The 20581-nt window shown below is 38.7% G+C and overlaps 4 protein-coding genes and 1 pseudogene across 5 annotated transcripts in view; 2 read left to right on the top strand and 3 right to left on the bottom strand.

Moving 5' to 3' along the window:
- The window catches only part of LOC135792205 (uncharacterized), a 1489-nt gene extending 1078 nt beyond the window's left edge, over positions 1–411 (bottom strand). Inside the window, exon 1 of the mRNA XM_065302816.1 lies at positions 239–411. Coding sequence (XP_065158888.1) covers positions 239–411 — 173 coding nt within the window. The remainder of the gene's footprint in view (positions 1–238) is intronic.
- A 1090-nt stretch (positions 412–1501) lies between these two features.
- On the top strand, positions 1502–4038 carry LOC135792549 (GTP-binding protein SAR1-like; annotated as a pseudogene).
- Positions 4039–4269: 231 nt separating this feature from the next.
- Positions 4270–7186, bottom strand: LOC135792320 (NADH dehydrogenase [ubiquinone] 1 alpha subcomplex assembly factor 2-like). 2 transcript variants are annotated; one of them, XM_065302938.1, is made up of 2 exons: positions 7030–7186; positions 4270–5954 (listed from the first exon to the last, which is right to left on the bottom strand). In XM_065302938.1, the coding sequence occupies exon 2, from the start codon at positions 5904–5906 to the stop codon at positions 5487–5489; it is 420 nt and encodes a 139-aa protein (XP_065159010.1). In that variant the 5' UTR covers positions 5907–5954; positions 7030–7186; the 3' UTR covers positions 4270–5486. The 2 variants fall into 2 exon arrangements, with proteins under 2 accessions (XP_065159010.1, XP_065159009.1); XM_065302937.1 differs by lacking the exon at positions 7030–7186 and adding an exon at positions 6016–6093.
- LOC135792319 (NADH dehydrogenase [ubiquinone] 1 alpha subcomplex assembly factor 2-like) lies at positions 6362–7054 on the bottom strand. Its single transcript, XM_065302936.1, has 2 exons — positions 6968–7054; positions 6362–6906 (listed from the first exon to the last, which is right to left on the bottom strand). The coding sequence occupies exon 2, from the start codon at positions 6856–6858 to the stop codon at positions 6439–6441; it is 420 nt and encodes a 139-aa protein (XP_065159008.1). The 5' UTR covers positions 6859–6906; positions 6968–7054; the 3' UTR covers positions 6362–6438.
- Positions 7187–7607: 421 nt separating the features above from the next.
- Positions 7608–16505, top strand: LOC135792202 (serine/threonine-protein kinase 10-like). Its single transcript, XM_065302814.1, is given in 15 exon segments — positions 7608–8023; positions 9034–9530; positions 9532–9614; positions 9616–9697; positions 9700–9729; positions 9731–9761; positions 9993–10447; positions 10565–10614; positions 10764–10806; positions 11288–11336; positions 11457–11566; positions 11642–11734; positions 11820–13991; positions 14056–14295; positions 15332–16505. Coding segments are annotated over 14 exon segments (3903 nt in total). The 5' UTR covers positions 7608–8023; positions 9034–9236; the 3' UTR covers positions 15503–16505.
- The last annotated feature ends 4076 nt before the right edge of the window (positions 16506–20581 follow it).

The raw sequence follows: 20581 nt of genomic DNA, 5'->3' as shown, positions 1-20581 counted from the left end.
TTGTTGTACTTCGTTCCGTATTGCTTCATGTGTATCAGCTGGTGAATTTTTTCTTCGCTGGAGTTGACGGGTTATCACGATTTTTGGTGTTGAGATTTGTTCCAATGTATCATAAGGTGATGTTTTACACGGTATTCTAGAGAGATGATGTACGACTAACCAAACTGGAGAAATGAAGTTTTTAATTTTTATTTTTATTGAAGTGCATTGCAGCGCCATCTTGTGGATATTTACAAACCTTAAAAGCGGAAATGTTTTTATCCATAATTTATATTCTTCTTTATCGTAGTGGGGAATATAAGCTTCACGACATTGTAAAACTCGTTCCATACGATCGTATTCAGCTTTCACTAATTGTGTGCTGTCGTTTTCGTACTCTTCATTCCAACTGTTGTAACTTTCTGCGCTCATTGACTTTACATAACCGTCCCTCTAAATTGCGAATTTCATCCAATACTTCCTTAAAGTATCAACTGACGAACAGGAATTTCCTATGATTCCTCGTCGCTTGATTCATTTACCGCACCCTTCAACCGCCGAATCCAAATTCCAGCTGGTTTCTTCTTCGTTCGTTCTGGTTGTGTGCGCCAACTTATTCAATTTCCGGTGCGAGCGGGCACAATTTCCGCAATACCGAATCAGCTGTCGTTGTCGTCCCCGCATTCTCAAAACAATTTCCATTTGTCTGCGTATTCACCTCGTTGTCGTCGCGTTGAAAATTGTTACCCACCTGCTATAACGGCACGAATATTGCGATTCCGCAGCCTGGACATTGTCGATATACGCGCCGGAATGAAAACAGTACCGACGAGAAGGTGCGAAAGGCGCGTGTTTACCCGCACAACATGCCGAAAGTGAAAATATTGATTGCTTCAAAAAAATAATCAATAATCGCGCTCTACATTTCACCAACTCCAGAATTATTATTCTACAGTTGGATAAACTGTAAATTTAAAGTGTATATAATGTGTTTAATAATTTAATGGTTCTTTTAAACATGTTTCTAAACATTTACAACATTTGCAGTGTTTTTGAGTCGAAACAAACAGTTTAAATTGAATTCAGCGCGGTTGTGTTTTGACTTTGTCAGTACACGCAGTCAAAGTGACAGATGCGATGTGTAGATATCGCGCAAACCTCGTCATTTTCAATTTTAATTTAAAAATAACAACAAAATAAAAGCATATATCTTAAAATTCCATTAAATAATAAATAACTAAATCATTTACCTTTATTATTATATATTTATCTTGCAGTATTATACTATTTTTATAGTAAAACTTTTGTGTTAAAGACACATCACCGGAAGTGTCACATCACCCTCGAACTAGTCGTCAGTTGTCAGTTGACGTACAACGTCCGACGCTTGACTGTGTTTGTATTCAAATTTCAAACGCAAATTCCAATCAAATAAAGCTTAATTAAACCCAAATTCAACTATTAATATCTTTCTAGAGCTTTAGTAATGTACCACGATACGTTTTAACTGCGAATTCACATCGGTACGTGTTAGAAATCGTGTTTTTCAGCGCTGCGTTCACTGCAGTCGTGTGCGTGCGAGTGTGCGATGCTGATTGGATGATACGCCGCAGTCGAGGTTGAATGGTGACACGGGGCAGGCCACTCTCTAGTAACAACGGCGCCACGGCGAAGGGGATAACACGCACGCTACGCGCACCGTATAAAGGGAGCCAGCCACCACTAGGATTAATCAAACACTGTGATCTACTTAGCAAATAAAAATTTGAAGGAAACTAAACCAACCAACACAACGTGTAAGTACCACACATACGCACACTCCACCCGTTCAGGGCCCGCATTCGCATTGTTGTCATACGTGTTGGAAAACATACGCGAAATTATCGCATCGCAATTCGCGTCTTGCAAATGAAACACTCGCTCATCATGCCAACGCACATCCTCACTTTCATAATCATGATTGATAATTTGTACGTGGACCACTGCTGTGTACAATGCCGCGTCATTTCTTATGCCCTCACCTTGAGTTGTACTCAAGTCCAAGTCATCAAAAATATTCAATGAAAATTACCAGCCGAGAGGCTCGACACCAAAATAAATTAAGTTCCGTCAGCGACCTGGGCTCAGTTAGACTTTACATCGCTGATAGTTTTTTATGTGCTGTTGATTTAGTGCGTGAAATTATTCAATTAACGTTAATCTTAAGTTTTATTAAAAATTTTTAATCAAACGGTTGAGTTTTACTGCAAATCAGCTGAGTCATTTCTCATTACTGAATTCACATAATTGCACATTAGATTAAATCACTGTGATTGTACGGCGGGCTTTTAACATTCATGTGTTGATAAAATATTTATCAAGGTGAACACACACAAAACTAGTTGTTATGTTGTTAAAATTTGTTCTAACTTGTGATTTTCTTTTGTTTTAGAGTAAAAATGTTTATCTGGGATTGGTTTACGGGAGTTTTAGGATATTTAGGTGAGTTTCAGATGGTGTAGACAAGTTGGAGGAGAGAATTTTGATGATTTTTCATTGTTTTTGGTAGAAAACAAGCTGAAATTGCTTGAAATTTCATCATTTCTTTTTATAGCTTTAATTAGCGGATGGTGGAGTAGTAGACTGAAAACATTTTAAGTGTTTTTGGTTAGTATAATGCTGAAAATTTGAAAGTTTATTGAAGAATATGCTTTTTATTGATTGTTTAATGAGTAACAGGATGAATATTCGGTAAAAATCTTGTAAATTTAGTGAAAAAACACTTTTATTGCCTAAAACTTGCAATAAACATACAAAAATATTCAAAATTTGTATTTGTGGAAGATTAATTTCAATATTTGATCAATTTTTGAGGTATTTTTGCTTAAAAATTAACAATTTTAAGTAAAACTGCTCAATTTCTATTCAAAATATAACAAAACTTGATAGAAAATGCGTAAAATCAGAAGTTTTTGTGAATAAATTGCTCCTAAAGCTGTAATTTAGCCAATTCTGAACTTAATTGACTCTGAAACATGAGTTTTTCTGTGTCTATATAAAGGTTTAAAGCGCAGAGGTCGTTACGCCTTCTGCGGCTATGCGAATTCAGGCAAACGCCAGCTCATCGCAGCCTTATACGAAGAGAATGCTGCAATTGATGCAATTCCCGGTGAGTGCCGCCGCTGACCAGATACTAATCGCATGTACTTGTTTGTTTCACGCCTTTGTGTCCATCCTCGCGCGCTGGTAGGCTTGTGGAAGAAGTCCGGCAAGCTGCTGTTCCTCGGCCTGGACAATGCCGGCAAGACGACGCTGCTACACATGCTCAAGGACGATAGGCTCGCCCAGCACGTACCCACATTACATCCCAGTAAGTTAATCCTAGAATACTCACTAACATGTCAAAGGCTAATATTACGTAAATAATATCTACATGTCCCACTAATAATGAAGTTGAATGTTGAAAGTTTAAGTTGAAACATTATTTCATCATTTTGTGATTTTTAATATTTTAGCATCCGAGGAATTGTCCATTGGAAATATGAGATTCACCACATTCGATTTAGGCGGTCACACTCAAGGTAAATATGGAGTTATATATTATAGTTGTGGATAATTAATGTCCATATTGGTGTTTTTGTCGTGCAGCGAGACGAGTATGGAAGGATTACTTCCCTGCGGTGGACGCCATTGTTTTCTTGATAGACGCCTACGATCGCAATCACTTCCCCGAGGCAAAAGCAGGCTCGACTCTCGCTGCTGACGGACAGGCCTTTACTCAGCGTCCGGTGCTCTGTTCTCGGCAACAAGATTGGCGAAATACCAGGCGCGGCGTCCGAGGACGAGGCGCAGGAACTTCTTCTCGCTGTATGGCGTGACGGCAGGAGAAAGAGTACGCGGCTTACATGAATTATACCCATCAAAAAATGATATTTATCTCATTGTGTGTTTGTTTTATGCAGGGAAAAGTAGCAAGAAATGAATTGCAAGGCCGTCCGCTGGAGTTATTTATATTGCTCCGTACTTAAGCGGCAGGGCTACGGCGGGGACTTCCGCTGGTTGGCGCAGTACATCGACTGAACACAATAACCGATCCGATAATAAACACCTCTCCCTGAAAATGTTGAACACTTTATCTTCTACGCACGAAACCAGAGAGCAAAATAGAGCCACGCTTTTCGAAGCCATAATGCTCACAAAAACAGCAGAAAAACACACACAAGGGCAAAACAAAGCCCGAAACCACAAATTGCTTGAGGGTACTTTAATATTACATTACTATTAATAAAATAATTTAAACAAACGTGGAACATTTAAAAACGATGCAGCCAACAGCCAAAAGTTATGGAAGAATGACAAGAACGTGACAGTAACACAGATATATACAAAAACAAAACTTATTTATTGATTGTAAAGGGTATAATAAGCCGATAAGTAACTCTAAACTTTGAAAAATTTAACATTTAAACACGATAAAAACGAGAAAACTTGATAATTGTACGATGATTGAAGTGATGGAATTTCGTCGAACACGTTGATATTTTATGTAATTTGATGTTCGAAATCAGTTTCCTAGCGCTGCGCAGGATGAGATGGCGGATTTTATGCTCGCACAAATAAATAAACCATCAATTTGGTCTCGTCACGGACGTCGCCGACACGAATTCTCCCAATGATAAGCGATGTTTGAAGTGCGCATTGTGCGATTACGTAAGCGGGCCTTGAATCAATCGGAATTATGAATATATGAATGAAATTTGTTCATGAATTCATGAAGGTTCGTGCTCTTTACAGTTATCTGTTGTAAGTTTGGTTTTAACTGAAAATGCCGCAACCTTGAACATTGCTTTCTCGTTTCACGTAAAACTTATTCAAATTCCTGTTGATAAACGCAGCAGATATTGGGAGAGTCCTTGAAATTGAAACGATTTCGAACGTTGAACGCAGGTTTTTTTTTCTGTTGATTAGCATTTGCTGAACAAAATGAAAAGACGATATTTTTACGTTTGCATTTATTTGTGCGTCTCTGGTGCATCTTGTAAAACCCCACAACTGGTGAGTTTGAGTTGATTCCTCTACAGAGTCGAAATGTTTTTGTTTTTGTCTTCGGAACAAACGCAAACTTTTGTTAAAAACAACAATAAAAGCTTTATATATAAAGTAAGGCTTTTATTTACTATTTACAAGGACTTACAACGATATTTATTGTAATTTTATAGTTGTACTAGAATTTCAAGGGGAGATTTTTTTGTTTTTGAACTTTTTGGATGAAATTTAAAGATTTTCATAATAAAATCTTTAGTTTTCACTTAAACACCTCAAAATTTAAAGATAAAACTATTGTTTTCTTTATAATTTCAGTGAAAATCATACAAAAAAGATAAATTATTTTTAAAAAATGGAAAAAATCAACGAAACTGCGTTGTATAACAGAATATCATAAAAATTTTAACATTTAATTGTATAAATTATTAACATTTTCATCATTTTCGAAATTCCCCTTAGTAATTTACATTTTTTTCTAATATTTACTTACCTTTTCCAGGTATTCTTTCATAGTCAGGTCTATGTGGAAATGTTTCCATGCCTTTTGCCATTGGAGTCATCTTGCCACCCTTGGCATCCACCTCAATGGCATTATGCTTCTTCATTTCCATCAACGCAACGCTTTTCATGACCTCATCCTCACTGGGAGGCAACTTGCGCCGTCCTCTCAGCCATGCCTCCCATTCTGCTGGCATTTCTTGATCAAAATTGTCTTTCATTGTGGGTTCAAACCATCTGTTAGTGCGGCGTTTGCCGATGCTTGGATCTGCAGGTATTTCGTAGTATTTATTGCCAAAATAATCCTTGCCAATGAGCGTTCCGCGGATTTGTCGCGGTTTGATTGAGTTGATAAAGTTGTTGATTATCATCATTATGATGCTTCTGGATGGTGGTTGGGCCATAACCAAAGATAAAAATCAAACAATCGAATAATTTGATCCTAGAACAATCTAAAATCATAAAATATTCAGTTTAGTTAAGGTATTAGAAGTAGATACAGTTATATCTTACTGTTTCGAAGAAAATTGTTGAAAACTTTCTAGAAAATTTAATATTTGACATTAAGGACTTACCTATGCCCTTGAGGGATATTTACAAAGAGCTTACAACGCATATTTATTATAATTTTATAGTTGTACTAGAATTTCAAGGGGAGATTTTTTTGTTTTTGAACTTTTTGGATGAAATTTAAAGATTTTCATAATAAAATCTTTAGTTTTCACTTAAATACCTCAAAATTTAAAGATGAAATTATTGTTTTGAGGATTACTTCAGTGAAAATCACACAAAAACGATAAACAATTTAAAAAAAAATGTAAAAAATCAACTAAACAGCGTTGTATAACAGGATGTCATCCAATTTTTAACATTTAATAGTTCAAATTATTAACATTTTCGAAGTTCCCCTTAGTAATTTACATTTTTTTCTAATATTTACTTACCTTTTCCAGGTATTCTTTCATAGTCAGGTCTATGTGGAAATGTTTCCATGCCTTTTGCCATAGGAGTCATCTTCCCACCCTTGGCATCCACTTCAATGGCATTATGCTTCTTCATTTCCATCAACGCAACGCTTTTCATGACCTCATCCTCGCTGGGAGGCAATTTGCGTCGCCCTCTCAGCCATGCTTCCCATTCAGCTGGCATTTCTTGATCAAAATTATCTTTCATTGTGGGTTCAAACCATCTGTTAGTGCGGCGTTTGCCGATGCTAGGATCTGCAGGTATTTCGTAATATTTATTGCCGAAATAATCCTTGCCAATGAGCGTTCCGCGGATTTGTCGCGGTTTGATTGAATTGATAAAGTTGTTGATTATCATCATTATGATGCTTCTGGATGGTGGTTGGGCCATAACCAAAGATAAAAATCAAACAATCGAATAATTTGATTATAGAATAATCTAAAATCATAAAATATTCAGTTTAGTTAAGGTATTAAAAGTAGATACAGTTATATCTTACTGTTTCGAAGAAAATTGTTGAAAACTTTCTAGAAAATTTAATATTTGACATTAAGGACTTACCTATGCCCTTGAGGGAGGTATTTTAAGTACTTTGAGGTGTGCGATGCGTAAATAAATCAAGATATTATTGATATAGCCCTGATCAGGTAAATAACTAGTTGATAATGGTTAATATTCAAGAATATTTTGTTATTCTTGTGATGGAATATTATTTAGATTTCATTGGTGTATTTTTGGTTGCCTATATTGAAACATCAAAGTAATATTTAACTTGATTGTCAAACATTTTCATTTGCGGAAAAAAAATCAATTTTCTGACTTTACAACTATAAAAACTAAAACTATATTTTTATTTTGTAAATAACCATTTAAAATAGAGTGCAAATAGGTATAAATAGCTTAGGTAATCAAAAGTTGTTAAAAATCAATTTTCTATTAAATTCAAAATTTTCTTGTTATACAATTACATTTACACATTTAACAACCTAATAGTTTATTTTTCCTTTGTTAAATATTGTTTAATACGACTTTTTCATAATTATTTAAATCTATGCGCATGCGTATTAAATGCCTGTAATTCTCAGGCGTGGTTGAATGATAAAATCATGGAAAGCAGCGAGCAGCACCAACCTCACCGAGAGCGGAGCGCTCGTCGCGCTGCGATGCGGGAGTCGAGCGCAGTTAAAATTGGCATGGCTGACCACTTGGTAGATGTGTAGAGAGTGCTGTCGTCGGTGTCGGTTTCGGTATCGGTCCGCGTTTTACCTGCAATTTACGCCCGCGATCGCGCCTGCCGTCCGTCCGAAACAAGTGCGCGTCGCGGCGCAAACCACCACACGCGCGTAAATCATCGCCAGCCATCTCATCCGCCGCGTGTTAAGCTTAAGCTGCGCAATCGATGTGAGGAAACGACGAGCAAGAGGCCGAGACAGAGAATTCTTGCCGACGTCCGCGGGTGCGAGTGCGAGGACGCGGATGTGGGATTCGGGACTCATACGTTCAAGGAATATTCGTCGCCATACGGGCACCGGATGCTCCCGAGACAAATGATCAGGTAACAACACAGCCACACCACACGCCTTTGATGACCATCGTTCGTGGGTTCGTGTTTCGGGGAACCGAAGGTGAAAGAATCTCAGTCTCGAACCTAGAAAACAAGTGCATGACACTTTCACGCACACACGCAAACACAGCGTGTGAGTGTGTGTGATTTCATTGATAGCGATAACAGTCAAATCCGAAGAATTCGCCAAGTTTACACCTCACGCGGTGCGATTAGGTTTGCGTTTAAAAGGTGGCATATATCGCGTATGCAAATGTGATTTGGTAATGCGCAACTTGGACAGGTTGTTGGCCATAAACTTGGACAACAGACGCGACGGGCCCCGACGACGTCTTGCACGTACTAATAATAACGAGGAGCGCTTTGACATGTATCCGTTTTTGCGTTTAAATGCAGCGGCTGGCGCATATTTTACTTTCACATTCAAACAAACGACAAACGCCTCGCGAAAGCCTTACATTCCTGCTATTTTTATCGATAAAATCAGCAGATTACAAGCGTAAAACACTTATCGCGCATTGGGTATTTTCTTAAACAATGTACTACACCGTTTTTTATCAGGTATCAACTTGTATAATGCGTAAATCAGCAAATAATCCGTTGTAAATTGATAATTACTAGTTTTTGTTTCGGTTGTACATTTAAAACGCAAAAAATTGTGTAAAGTAAAAACAACGCATTCCATTAGGAAAAGTTTCGTCGTCGTGGATTTCGATGCGTGTCGGATGATGCGACCAGTCTCTCTTCTCGAATGTTTACAAATCAATTAGATGCATAACTAATTAGCATTAGCATGTTGGACGTCGCGCGGAATTTCAATTTTAGGTGGCAATGCGATGAGAGGAGGCGTGATTTGAGCATTTAGAGAAATGTTTGCACAAGTTGCCATTGGTAGATGTTTAACGCGTTGTATTTAGAGAGTTTTCTTATCAGTATGTGTGTACAGGAAGTGTTTCAACCACAATTTACTAATATGCATATATTTGTCTTGTTTTTTGCAGTGGCCATCGAATATTCGTCGTTTATTTCCACACATCATCAAAACCCGATCAAAATGTGATTGTCACATGATGTGATCAACGCCACTCTTCAATCACTTTTTATCATCAACACCCGCAAACTATGTGAAGAGTGTACTTTTAGTGTAAACACAAAAAGATTTAAATAAATTCACGCAGAATTTTTGAGGTGAAAAGACATCAGAATGTCTTTTTTGAATAATATAAAGAAAGTCCTCCATTTGGGAGGCAATGATGCCAAGAAGAAGAAAGTCTACTCCAATGTACGGCAGGATCTGGATCCTGAAGAGTTTTGGGACATGATCGGCGTGTTGGGTGATGGAGCATATGGCCAGTATGCAAGGCGCAGCATAAACGAATACAGGCAACTGGCGGCCGCGAAAATGTACCGTTTGGATGGCGAAGGTAACATAGCCGATTTCGCGATCGAGATTGATATTCTCTCGGAGTGTAAGCATCACAATATCGTCGAGATGCACAGAAGCTTTCCAGCTGGGTAATCAACTTTGGATGTTGATTGAATATTGTGATGGTGGTGCGCTGGATAGTATCATGACCGAGCTGGAAAGCCGCTCAACAGGCGCAGATTCGGTATATTGTGTAGCAGATGACCACCGGGTTGTTGTTTCTGCACAAGGCGCATATTGTATCCATCGGGACCTCAAGGCGGGCAACGTGCTTGCTGACGATGGCAGGCGGCGTTAAACTCGGTACAATTGACCTTTGCGTCCGTCAATCTTCGTCAATTTGTCGAGGTTGTGATAGCATTACGTATAGGAATAGTTGGAATGATGGTGATTCATTGAGTGTGTGAGTGTGTGTTTGTTACTCACGACAATGCGGTTATGGATATAAATAGATGGGTTTATTGAGATAAATGTTCAAGGTCATTTGGGAATTGTACTTTTACTGATTTATGTTTTTCTTTTTTTTTTCTTCAGCTGATTTTGGTGTTTCTGCGAAGAATAAGAGCACGATGCAGAAGCATGACACGTTTATTGGTACGCCGTATTGGATGGCACCCGAAGTTGTGCTGTGTGAAACCTTCCGCGATAATCCCTACGACTTTAAGGTGGATATCTGGTCGATGGGTATTACGCTAATTGAATTCGCACAGATGGAGCCGCCGAATCACGAAATGTCACCGCTGCGCGTCCTGCTGAAGATCCAGAAGTCCGACCCGCCGAAACTGGAACAACCGTCGAAGTACTCCAAGGATTTCAATGATTTCCTCGCCCGCTCACTCATCAAGGACCCATCGAAGCGACCAACGTGTGAAGAACTGCTTAAACATCCGTTCATCAATTGCACCCTTGACGCCAAACCTATTAGGGATCTACTGCTAGAGTACAAGGCTGAGGTCGTTGAAGAAGAGATCACAGACGATGATGGAGAGGTAAAAGAATTGAATTTTTTGTTTTCTTTAAAACTTTTCTTAAGAGAACTTGAATTTCTTGTTTCTATTTTCACGCTTACTATGTTTGTATATGATTGGGGGTTGGTTTGCGCGCAGAGGGGTAGAAAGAAACAGCGGAAGCATAAAGAGTTGTATCAGCGCATTGGTAAGTTATTTCGAAGGGCTAGGCGCACGTGACGCGCCCTGCACAGATGTGTGTCTTATTGTGACCACTCGCACGCGGTACACTCAAGAACGCACAAGTACAACGCCACGCATTTCGCGTGTTTTATGAATTACGTTTTTGTTGTGCATGCGGCTCACCGGGTCCCCCCGTACCTGGCATGCACGACGCACAGGTGAGATACGAGGATAACATCAAAATATTATTTCGATATTATTTCGTATTCTTTCGTTATTTAAATGAAAATGAAAACGTAGAAATTACATATGAATACGATACAATCTTCTTACTCTACTCTACTTTACACAGCTAATCATATTTGTGATGAAGTTGAAGTTCACGTTTGTGGGGTTTCCGAAGACGTTCAAATGTAAATTTTGTGTCGAAAATGATATATGTTGATTGCAATTGTGTTAGTTATGTTCCTTTCTTTATTATACGTTTTATTGGAGTCGTTCCAAATGACGTCACACTTGATAGTTGTAGCACATTGTTCGTATAATGAGTGCGAGTTGCATATCATCAGACTGTTTGTCATTTGTTGTTTAAGGTCACGTATCTGTTACTACTCTATTATCATTATTTTTTCGTTTTGTTGATTATGTCTTTTAATGTTTGGTATTTGATATCTTTACTAATGTGTTTTGAATTTTTAGGACAACCGAATCTCTCACATCGAAGATGACGCGCGCATTCCGTGCAGAAGTAATAGAAATTAATATTTGAAGGTACTTGAGACACTACTGATTAAAATTCCTTGGTTTTTGATTGATTTGTTTTGTAATGATGATGTTGCCAAGCAAATACTTGACGTGGTTAAGGAAGAGGAAAAGAAGCAAGCGGAACAGGCTGAGAAGCGTAAGCAACCCGCTGTTGTTCCCACACCGGCGACTAACAACAATGTCGAAGTGGAAGAACCGAAGAAACCTACCACGGTAAGTTATAAACTATTTATATTTATTATTTAAATATTTTGACTTTAATATATTATTTATCTTTATTTTATATAGCCTGAAGTAATTGTTCCCGCTGTGGTGCCTGTCAAAAAAGAAGAAGTTCATCGAAAGACCTCCAGGGACAAAGGTCCCGCACCTCCACCTCCGGTTCATCAAATTCCTTTACCACAAGAAAAGGATAAAGAAACCGAGAAGGAAAGAACAAAGGAAAAAGCACCGCCGCCGCCTGTAGTTACCAGTCGTGGAAGTTCTGCCAACGCCGCCCTCTTCACCTAAATTTGATACACCACCAGCTACACCGCCCGCCGTGCCAGCACCTGTCCTCCCTGAACCACCACCACCTCCACCTATGGAAGTTGAAGTAGTAGAGGTTGTGAAACAACCTGGACCGCCAACAGCCACCAAACCGAAGTCTTCCAAGAGCCCCACAGCCAGTCCCACATCGAAGGAGATTCCAGAAATAAAGAAGGAAAAGGTAATCACTGCTAGCAGTGACATCATGGAGGCCGCATTTAGTAAGATACTCAACGAACAAAAGGACGTCGTTGATGAGGTAGTCATTGAAAACAAAGACATTGGTGATATTGTCCTCGTATCTGATAACAAAATGACCTCGACGATTATCATCAACGACATGCCCGACTTGTCTAATAGTTTATCGTCGAATATTAGTCAGGTGACAGTGGTAACTACGCATCCGCCAGTCTTGGTCGACAATCGACCTGGGTCGAGACAAGCGTCACCTCAGAACAACGCGCCCGCCAATGAAGTGGTGATTGTGTCTAATCAAACGAACAAAACGCATCTTGAGTCGTCTGACGATGACTGTTATCCGTCCTTGGATTCGTTGGAATACCCACCACCTTCTGAATTCAGGGATAAGCCACTGAAGAAGCTAGACGAGAGCGAGGTATTGATTGTTGATTCAAATTATGTAATCAACGACTCAGGATTGGATGTCTCCGCGGATAACTCGCGGTTATTAGATACAAGTCACGTGTCTGTTGTGAAAATCGACGAGGAGAAGGTTCAGGTGAAAGATTCCGCCTCGTTTAGGTATGATAATCACAGCCATATTCAAACGTCAACCAGCGACCTGTCTTCATCTTCCAAGGGTGGCAGTACAAGGAGCGATTATGGGGATGAGAAGAAACTTAACGGGCAGGTGGTGAACAATGGTAAATTTGACTTTGATCCGCATGATTCACGATCGAGTGATGCTGGATCGGTTAGGAGTAGTGATTCTAACCGCCGGCCACGTTCGGGTGCGAGTAACAGCAAGTCGGATGCGGAGAGTATCTCACTTGCAAGCCATGATAGCAACAATAGCTCAAAGGAGAACAAAGACGCCAACCGGCAAGATGTTGTACAAGTGCAACTGCGGCCGAAAGCACCTCATATTAAGACCAAGGAGGAGATTGCGTTGAATATCCTCAATCGTAAGACACGAAAACGCACCAGAAAGTTTATCATTGACGGTGTTACGATTACAACTACCACTAGTAAAGTAATCTACGGTGACGATGATAATACGATTCTGGATCCGCTTGCAGATCGAAAACAAGAACTGCGCGAGTTGAAGTTGTTGCAGAAGCAGGAACAGAAACAGTTCCAGGAGCTGGCAATGAAGGAAAAAGTGGCGATTGATTCGCAGGAGAAACGCTTCGAAACTGAGCGGTTAGGTTTGGAGAGGACGTACGAAAGTGATCTGGACATGCTGAGTAGGCAACAGAAGCTACTCATTGAACGGGCGGAGGCTCAGCAGGATAATGACCTGCGTGCTGCTTCGAAGAAAATCCGACTTGAGCAAGAACGCGAGTTGAAAAGTTTTCGAGAGGAGCTGAAACAGGAGAGTAGACTTTTGAAGGCGGAGATTGAACGACTACCCAAGGATCAGAGGAAGAGCGAATATAAATCGCGTAAGGATAGATTAGATGCGGTACATGCTGAGAAGGAACGCGCATTTTTGGAGAAACTGAACGAGAATCATGAAAGTTCATTGCGACGTTTGTCGGATTCACATCGGGAGAAAATTGCGCTGATGGAGAGGCAGTTCCTTCAGCAGAAACAACAGTTGACCAGGACGCGTGAGGCTACCCTATGGGAGATAGAAGAGAAACAGATCCACGAGAAGCATCAATTGGTTAAGCGGCAGTTGAAGGACATTTTCATTCTGCAAAGGCATCAAATGCTTGATAGACACGATAAGGAAATGGAGCAAGTTAAACGACGCGCTACAAAGAAGGAAGAGGAACTTATAAAGAAGCAGAATACCGAAAAGAGGTCATTGCCGAAACGCATCCGATCGGAGATGAAGGTGCGAGAGATGATGTTCAGGGAGTCGATGAGGATTTCAATATCGGGTGCCTCCGATCCTGAAGTGGAGAAAAACAAAATCAAAGAGGTTTGTTATTTAAAATTACAACGTTGTGTTTTTAAATAAAATATTTATGTCTTTTTTTTATTAGTTTCAAGAGAATGAAAAGAAACGTTACCAGGCCGAGAGCAGTCGTGCGGAACTGAAACACAAACGACAATTGGAGGAGCTGAGGGCGATGAGCGACACAACAATCAGGGAACTAGAGCAGCTTCAGAACGAAAAGCGCAAGTTACTCATGGAGCACGAGACGCGTAAGCTGAAGGAACGCGAGGAACACTTCAATCGCGAGCTGAAGGAATGGAAAGCGCAGTTGAAGCCTCGCAAACAGGTATGTCTTCGCCTAAATATCGCATTAACCACTAAAAGTACTAACATCTACTAAAATCCTAAATAATATTTACCAAATTAACAACTCACGATCAAATAATACTAACAGTAATATAATAGTTTGTTGATTTTGGATATTTTGCTGAGTACTGAGGTGAAACTTGCAACCGCTAGAAATATTTACTTGCGCTGGCGCTGGTATGTAGGATGTTTGATGGTACTAATGATGAAATTGTAGCGAATAGAGGAGTTGGTGCGGCAGGAGATGCTCAAGGCGAAGTACGCCCGATACCTGCCGCGGTCGGTCATCCAGGGCTCGAGCGACAATCTCGCCTCGCCGTCATCGACGCCCGGCACACCTAGCTTCCCGCCCGCTTGCCAGGCGGCGGCGTTTAAGTCCGCCTGGGGTCACCAACGCTCATTCAGCACGAGCGTCGTCGCCGACCGCAGCAGCGTCTTCCTATCCGACAAAGACCTGAACTTGACGTCCAATTCTTAATTCCGTCTGCATTTCTCTCCACAATCAAACATTAATCCACAGTTCTTTGAGTTTTTGTTTGTTCTTTAGTTTGTTCGTTTTGTTATCCGCGAGTTTTTTGCTAATCATCTGTTACCCAGTTGCTCCATCATATTATTATTGTGTTTGTGCTATGATTCGTTTGCTCGTCGAAGTTTACCATCAATTTACCACTAGGTGTTTGGTTCCTTTTATGTTCTCTCAATTAACGCTTGGTTGTTGGTGTGTTGCTCCCTTGCCCAATGTTATAATTTGTCTTCTAAACTAAATCACCGCTGTGCTATTCGCTTCAGATCCTACTTCAGTTCATTACTAATTGGAACTCAATGATCCAGGTTGGTTTCAGGCTTTTATCTACTTATGTATTTACTCTTTTTTCACAATTTCACTAACGAGCTAGTACGCTTTCCACCGTTTCGAACTTGTTAGTCATGTTGTAGACATTCCGTGCCAGTTTCTCACTCTTTTATTTGTTTTCGCCGGCGTTGATGTGTTTTGTAATCTGTTTGTGTTTTTATAGAAACTGGAGGAGACGTTCAACACTCAGCTGGATGAGCAGGAAAAGCTTTACGGGCCGATTAGCGCGTTGGCGCTGCCATCCGACTTGAATTCGTCGGATTTCTCGCCGGAGGGTTCGCGCCACGGGCATGGTTCAACGCGGAGCAGTCTCTCTTCAGTATCCGAGGGATGAAATCAATTTGTGTGCAAGTTAAATAACAATTCGCATTTTGAGAGAGACTTAACGAATGAACTTTTAAACTAAGTGAAGAAGAAAATATGAAAGAAAGCAAACTAGTGGCTTATATTTACACTTTACACTGTTTTTTATTAGCAATGTTGTCATTATCAATTAAAATTGTTGCCTACACATTTTTGTACAACGCAAATGAACAATTTGTTCAGACACAGTGAGAAAAGTAAGCACTCGAGACATATCAAGTAATCTATTGAGAATGATTTGTATTTGCCTAGAAATAGCAAGACGCACGAGTGGGGATGCAACACAACAAAACTAGACTGAAACAATTCGTAAACGATAGTGATACGCTTTTTATATTGTATATAAATAGTTACTGTCGGCCTGTATTCCTTGTTTACGATCGACACTAGTGCGGCTTGCGCTCACCTCGATTTGACGAATGAAAATATTCTTGTACAAATTGTAATATTAATTACTTTAGTCAGCGGATCGAGAAGTGCTTGTAAAGATCGTTATTGTGTAAAACAGAGGAAGAACGAACGTAGAGACACTTCTTGGGAAGACTTCAAGTATGATCATTTATAAGGTTCTTGATTGATAAGTGTTGAGGCGCCGAACAAACAGTTGTTGTAATGAGACAGTGCTACACAAGTCGGACGATGTCGAATAATGTATAAATTATTATAATTTCATAGAAATATTTATCTCCGCATTCACGAAAGGCGGAGTACAGTTTGAGCGAACTGAGACAGGAGTGAAACGAAGTGTACAAGAAGCAATGATGAATCTATTTAATTACTAAATACGAACGCCTGCGAAATTGAATGATATATTGTATAATCCAGTGGAGGGTGGGAGTGTGAAGAACATGAGATTAATTATGATTTGATGATAAGTTGACCCGAAAAACGTGAATTATATATTATAGAAGACGAGGAGCAGGATGATGGAGGAAGTTTGTAAATAAAATATGCCTTAATTTCTTGGACTAAAACATACCTGTTTTTTGTGTGTTTTGCTTACGTACCGTCTCGATTTAATCACTCGTAAAATAAATATTACTTTTCTTATTTTTACCTATATCATTCAGAGATGGCACTAGCACGAACTAAAAATCATAAAATAGAATTGTATTGTTTGTTTTTATATTTATCGGCAAACGTGGGCATTCTGCAGGAGAATTGTGTTTGTTTTGAACACATTTTACTTTCTTATCGCTTCCGCCGCGTGGAAGGCCACACATGAGATTCCCGAGTGTCGTTCGTTGCCATCCCCTCACGTCGCATACAGCATATTCTAGTTTAGTTTACATTGCAGGTAACGTGCCAAATGCGATTCGCGCTCAAGCACTGACTTTGTGCATCTCTTTCTTATCATAAACTGTCGCGTCGTTACTTGCACAGTTTGCAGCCAGTTTCGTGCCGGTTTCTGGTTGGTCCAGACGTATTTCTCGCGACTCGTATTGTCTTCTGTTTTCTAAATTTACATAATATTCGGTCAACAGTCGACTACTAAATTTTATCTTGCGCATTTATTGTTCATAATCCCTTCATATTTGGTTGATCACCGGTGATAATTAGTGTTTACAGTCGTGTTTGGTATTTTAATAGTAATTTATCGCGTATATGATCTTTGTAAATGTAAATTTTGCTAGTTTAGTATACTTAATAACAAACAAACTGTGCGAGGTTGCGTCGGCCGGTGATATCTTGTGTCTGGTAAATATTGTCATTCCTATAATTATAGTTTCTCCACAATAAGACCAAATGAAAATGGCGGAAAATTAAATTTGAAAATAGAAACGTTTTTATTAAGATTCTTGCCATTTGGCCAAGTGTGCAAGTACTTTTCCGCTTTAAGAATCTTCAATCTGTATCGTTCTATCGAATTAAATATCACTAAAATAATTGATGAAAAATCAGTTTTTATAAACGAACAAGTTTTCTTATCTCTTGCAATTTTTATGCGTTCCCCATGCGGTTGCCTTGCGTACCGCGTTACTCTTATTTTGGTTGTCAGGTGATCTGCACGCACATTTACCGGACAATAATTTGACTCTCTTAATTTTTCTTCGCGTTATTACGTAATGTTGTTTCTTAATGCTCCTTCGATTGTGCGCGAGTGATGTGCGGGGTTCTTTAAACACGGATTGTAATATACATACGCAGAGAGGTAAAGCGGGAGTGACATTCTGTCGGCCATCGGATACTCTTTTTGTATTATACGCGTATTTCATCGTTTCTACAATGTGCCAAATTTAGGTCCTTACAACCTATTAGTTATGCAAAAAGCGCAAATATTAAGTTTGCATCAAGGCATGTAATCGCATTTCTTCAACTATATAAAAATCAAATCTGTTATTGACTTTACTTGTTTTTTACTTCAACCGCGTGGTCTTTATGCAGACAAATAATTGTTGTTTTTGTTTCAATACCCACCGTTGATTATCATTATGAATTCTATTCATTGTTTCGTTTTCGTTTAATGTACGAAATAAAAAGATTAAGAATGTCGCGTGCCGTCGGCTGCGTTCTTGATCCTCTGGCGGCCTTTTCCGGGCTGGTCGCCAGTTGTTTTACATCATTTAAAATAAAATTCAGCATTATGGTTTATTTTTGTAATAAGCAACTCCATGACTTTTTCTTTTGATATCTAGAGAAATACAATTATCCTCAAATGTTCTATTCTTAAGGATTTGTCATTCTCTACCACTAGCCTACAACTAAGTCCTAAGGGTCAAGGATTCAAAATTCAAAACATTCTATTTTGTTGGTAATTAGAAAAGTGCAAAACTTTCATTTTCTTTCATTTCATTTTTTATGTGATGTGCAATTTCACATTTTCTTCATTATTCTTTTGAGTTCTTTTAATTTATCTTCCCAAGTTGTTACATGTGTAATAATTTTGAATTTTTTTTGAATTCAGGCAAAGTGTGAGGTGCGGCTTCAAGTTAAACTGGATTGTAACTCCTATTGCGGCAGAAATTGTTAGCTGTTGATATTTTTGTAACTGTAATGTAACTATAAAGTTAAATGTTGTCAATAAACACTATGTATAATTATAACCCTCTTTTCTATATTTTTTGTGGTATCCTTCTTTGTCGTTTTCTAGTTTTAAATAATGTGGCATATAAGTCTTATGTGTGAGCAGTGGATGTAAAGATAACTAACTGTGTTACTTCCGAATTGTGTTGTTGTTTTTAAAAACATGATAAAAAGTAGAAACATGTCAAAGAATCCAAATAATAACAACAAAAACACTCAGGGTCGAGTGTAGACGTGCACCTGCCGGTACGCTAGCAGACACGGATCGAATCTTTAGGTATAGCTGCATTTTCCTCAAAATATAAAAAATGTCAGGGTGTAATTTGGGTTGCATATATGACACCTGGTAAATGAAATATAAGAGAAATTGAAAGTCACAAGTGAAGGCACATAAAGAAATAAGAAAGCAAGTGGAGAGAAACGAGAACAGAGAAATAGAAAAAGAAGAAGAAGGAGTAGTAGAGAATAGGTAGAAGATAGAAGGAAGAGAAATGTGAGTAGATTTTACAAGTCAACAAAATTCATGCCGCCATATTGAAACAGGACTTACGACCTGCTTAGCCGCGCAAGTAAGCGCGTACCACTTAGTGAAGTTCTAGCGGGATGAAGAAATTAGTAAAGTCAATTTTCTTCGTGATTGAAAATAGAAACAAATACACAGGGTGTTACAAAAGAAAATTAAGTGCAGGCAGGAAAACATCTAAACACTCAAATATCGCTGGTTTTTCACGGTTACTCTGGGAAACAAATGTACAGGGCGTTACAAAAAGAAAGTTCAAAATGCAAGAAGTTAAATTCAAATAACATTCCAAGCATAAGACATAATATCTCTTAACATTTCTTTATTAATAAACACAATGTAAAATAATACAAGTTTAGATTTTATAAGTCAACAGAATTCATGCAGCCATATTGAAATAGAACTTCCGAGTTCCTTAGCCGCGCAAGCAAGCGCGTACCACTTAGTGAAGTTCTAGCGGGATAAAGCAATTAGTAAAGTCGATTTTCTTCGTGATTAAAATGGAAACAAATATACAGGGTGTTACAAAAGAAAATTAAGTGCAGACAGGAAAACATCTAAACACTCAAATAACGCTAGTTTCTCACCGTTACTCTGGGAAACAAATTTACAGGGCGTTACAAAAAGAAAATTCAAAGTGCAAGAAGTTAAATTCTAATAACAGTCAAGGCAAAATTTTCAGGGATGTGAAGGAAAACGATTATACAAGGTGTCACAAATAGCAAACTCAAACATTAAAAAGAAAAAGATGTAAACACAACAAATATTGCTCGTTTTGACCCTATGCTCCGGGAAACTAATAAACAGGGTGTTACAAAAAAAACTTAAAGTGCAAAAAAAAAGCCCTAAAACCACAGCGGTAGGAAAGTTTTCACGGACACAAAGAAAAGCAAATATACAGGGTGTTCCAGAAGGAAAATCTCAAGTTTAAAACAAAGAACATCCAAAACTCACAAATAAAGGCGATTTACTATGTACTGTTAGGAAAACTAATAGACAGGGTGTTAAAAAAGGTAAATTTTAAAAATTACAAATATGGTCAATATTCATGACGAGAGAAATTTATACCGAAACAACAATATTTTAACATAAATTCAAAGATTTTACCCGAAAATCATCTTAAAAGTTGAGTAAAAAAGGTGCTACAAGAATAAAACACTTACATTTTAATACATTTATAATTTGATGATAGCATCAACTGCATAAAGGTAATACATGACGAGAGAAATTTATACCGAAACATCATTTTAACATAAATTTAAAGATTTTAGAATCATCAGGCGGAAAACATCTAAATCAGCAGACGGCGGCAAGCGACGGCGCGTGGTAATACAGTAGGTAAATACGATAAAAAATAACTATTCAGCATACAAGATTTTAGATCAACAAGAAACTTTTTAATTTAATGATGATAAGCAGTGTAATTCGATTAAAAACGTTCAGCGAAAAGAGGAACGAGCCGATGGTCGACGGCAATGTGACCGTGGTCGATCACATGAATATTGT

Source organism: Atheta coriaria, unplaced genomic scaffold, assembly GCF_025399875.1.
Source record: "Atheta coriaria isolate IRGN ID8LTWV9N9 unplaced genomic scaffold, Caltech_Dcor_3.1 hic_scaffold_5_pilon, whole genome shotgun sequence".
In the NCBI taxonomy this organism is placed as follows: Eukaryota; Metazoa; Arthropoda; class Insecta; order Coleoptera; family Staphylinidae; genus Dalotia; species Dalotia coriaria.
The sequence above is the reverse complement of the archived record's forward strand: the minus strand, read 5'-3'. Positions and strand labels throughout refer to the sequence as shown.

Bases quoted from the DNA above. Each gene is read 5' to 3' on its own strand.
- LOC135792319 (XM_065302936.1), bottom strand. From the start codon at position 6,858: ATGGCCCAACCACCATCCAGAAGCATCATAATGATGATAATCAACAAC.
- LOC135792320 (XM_065302938.1), bottom strand. From the start codon at position 5,906: ATGGCCCAACCACCATCCAGAAGCATCATAATGATGATAATCAACAAC.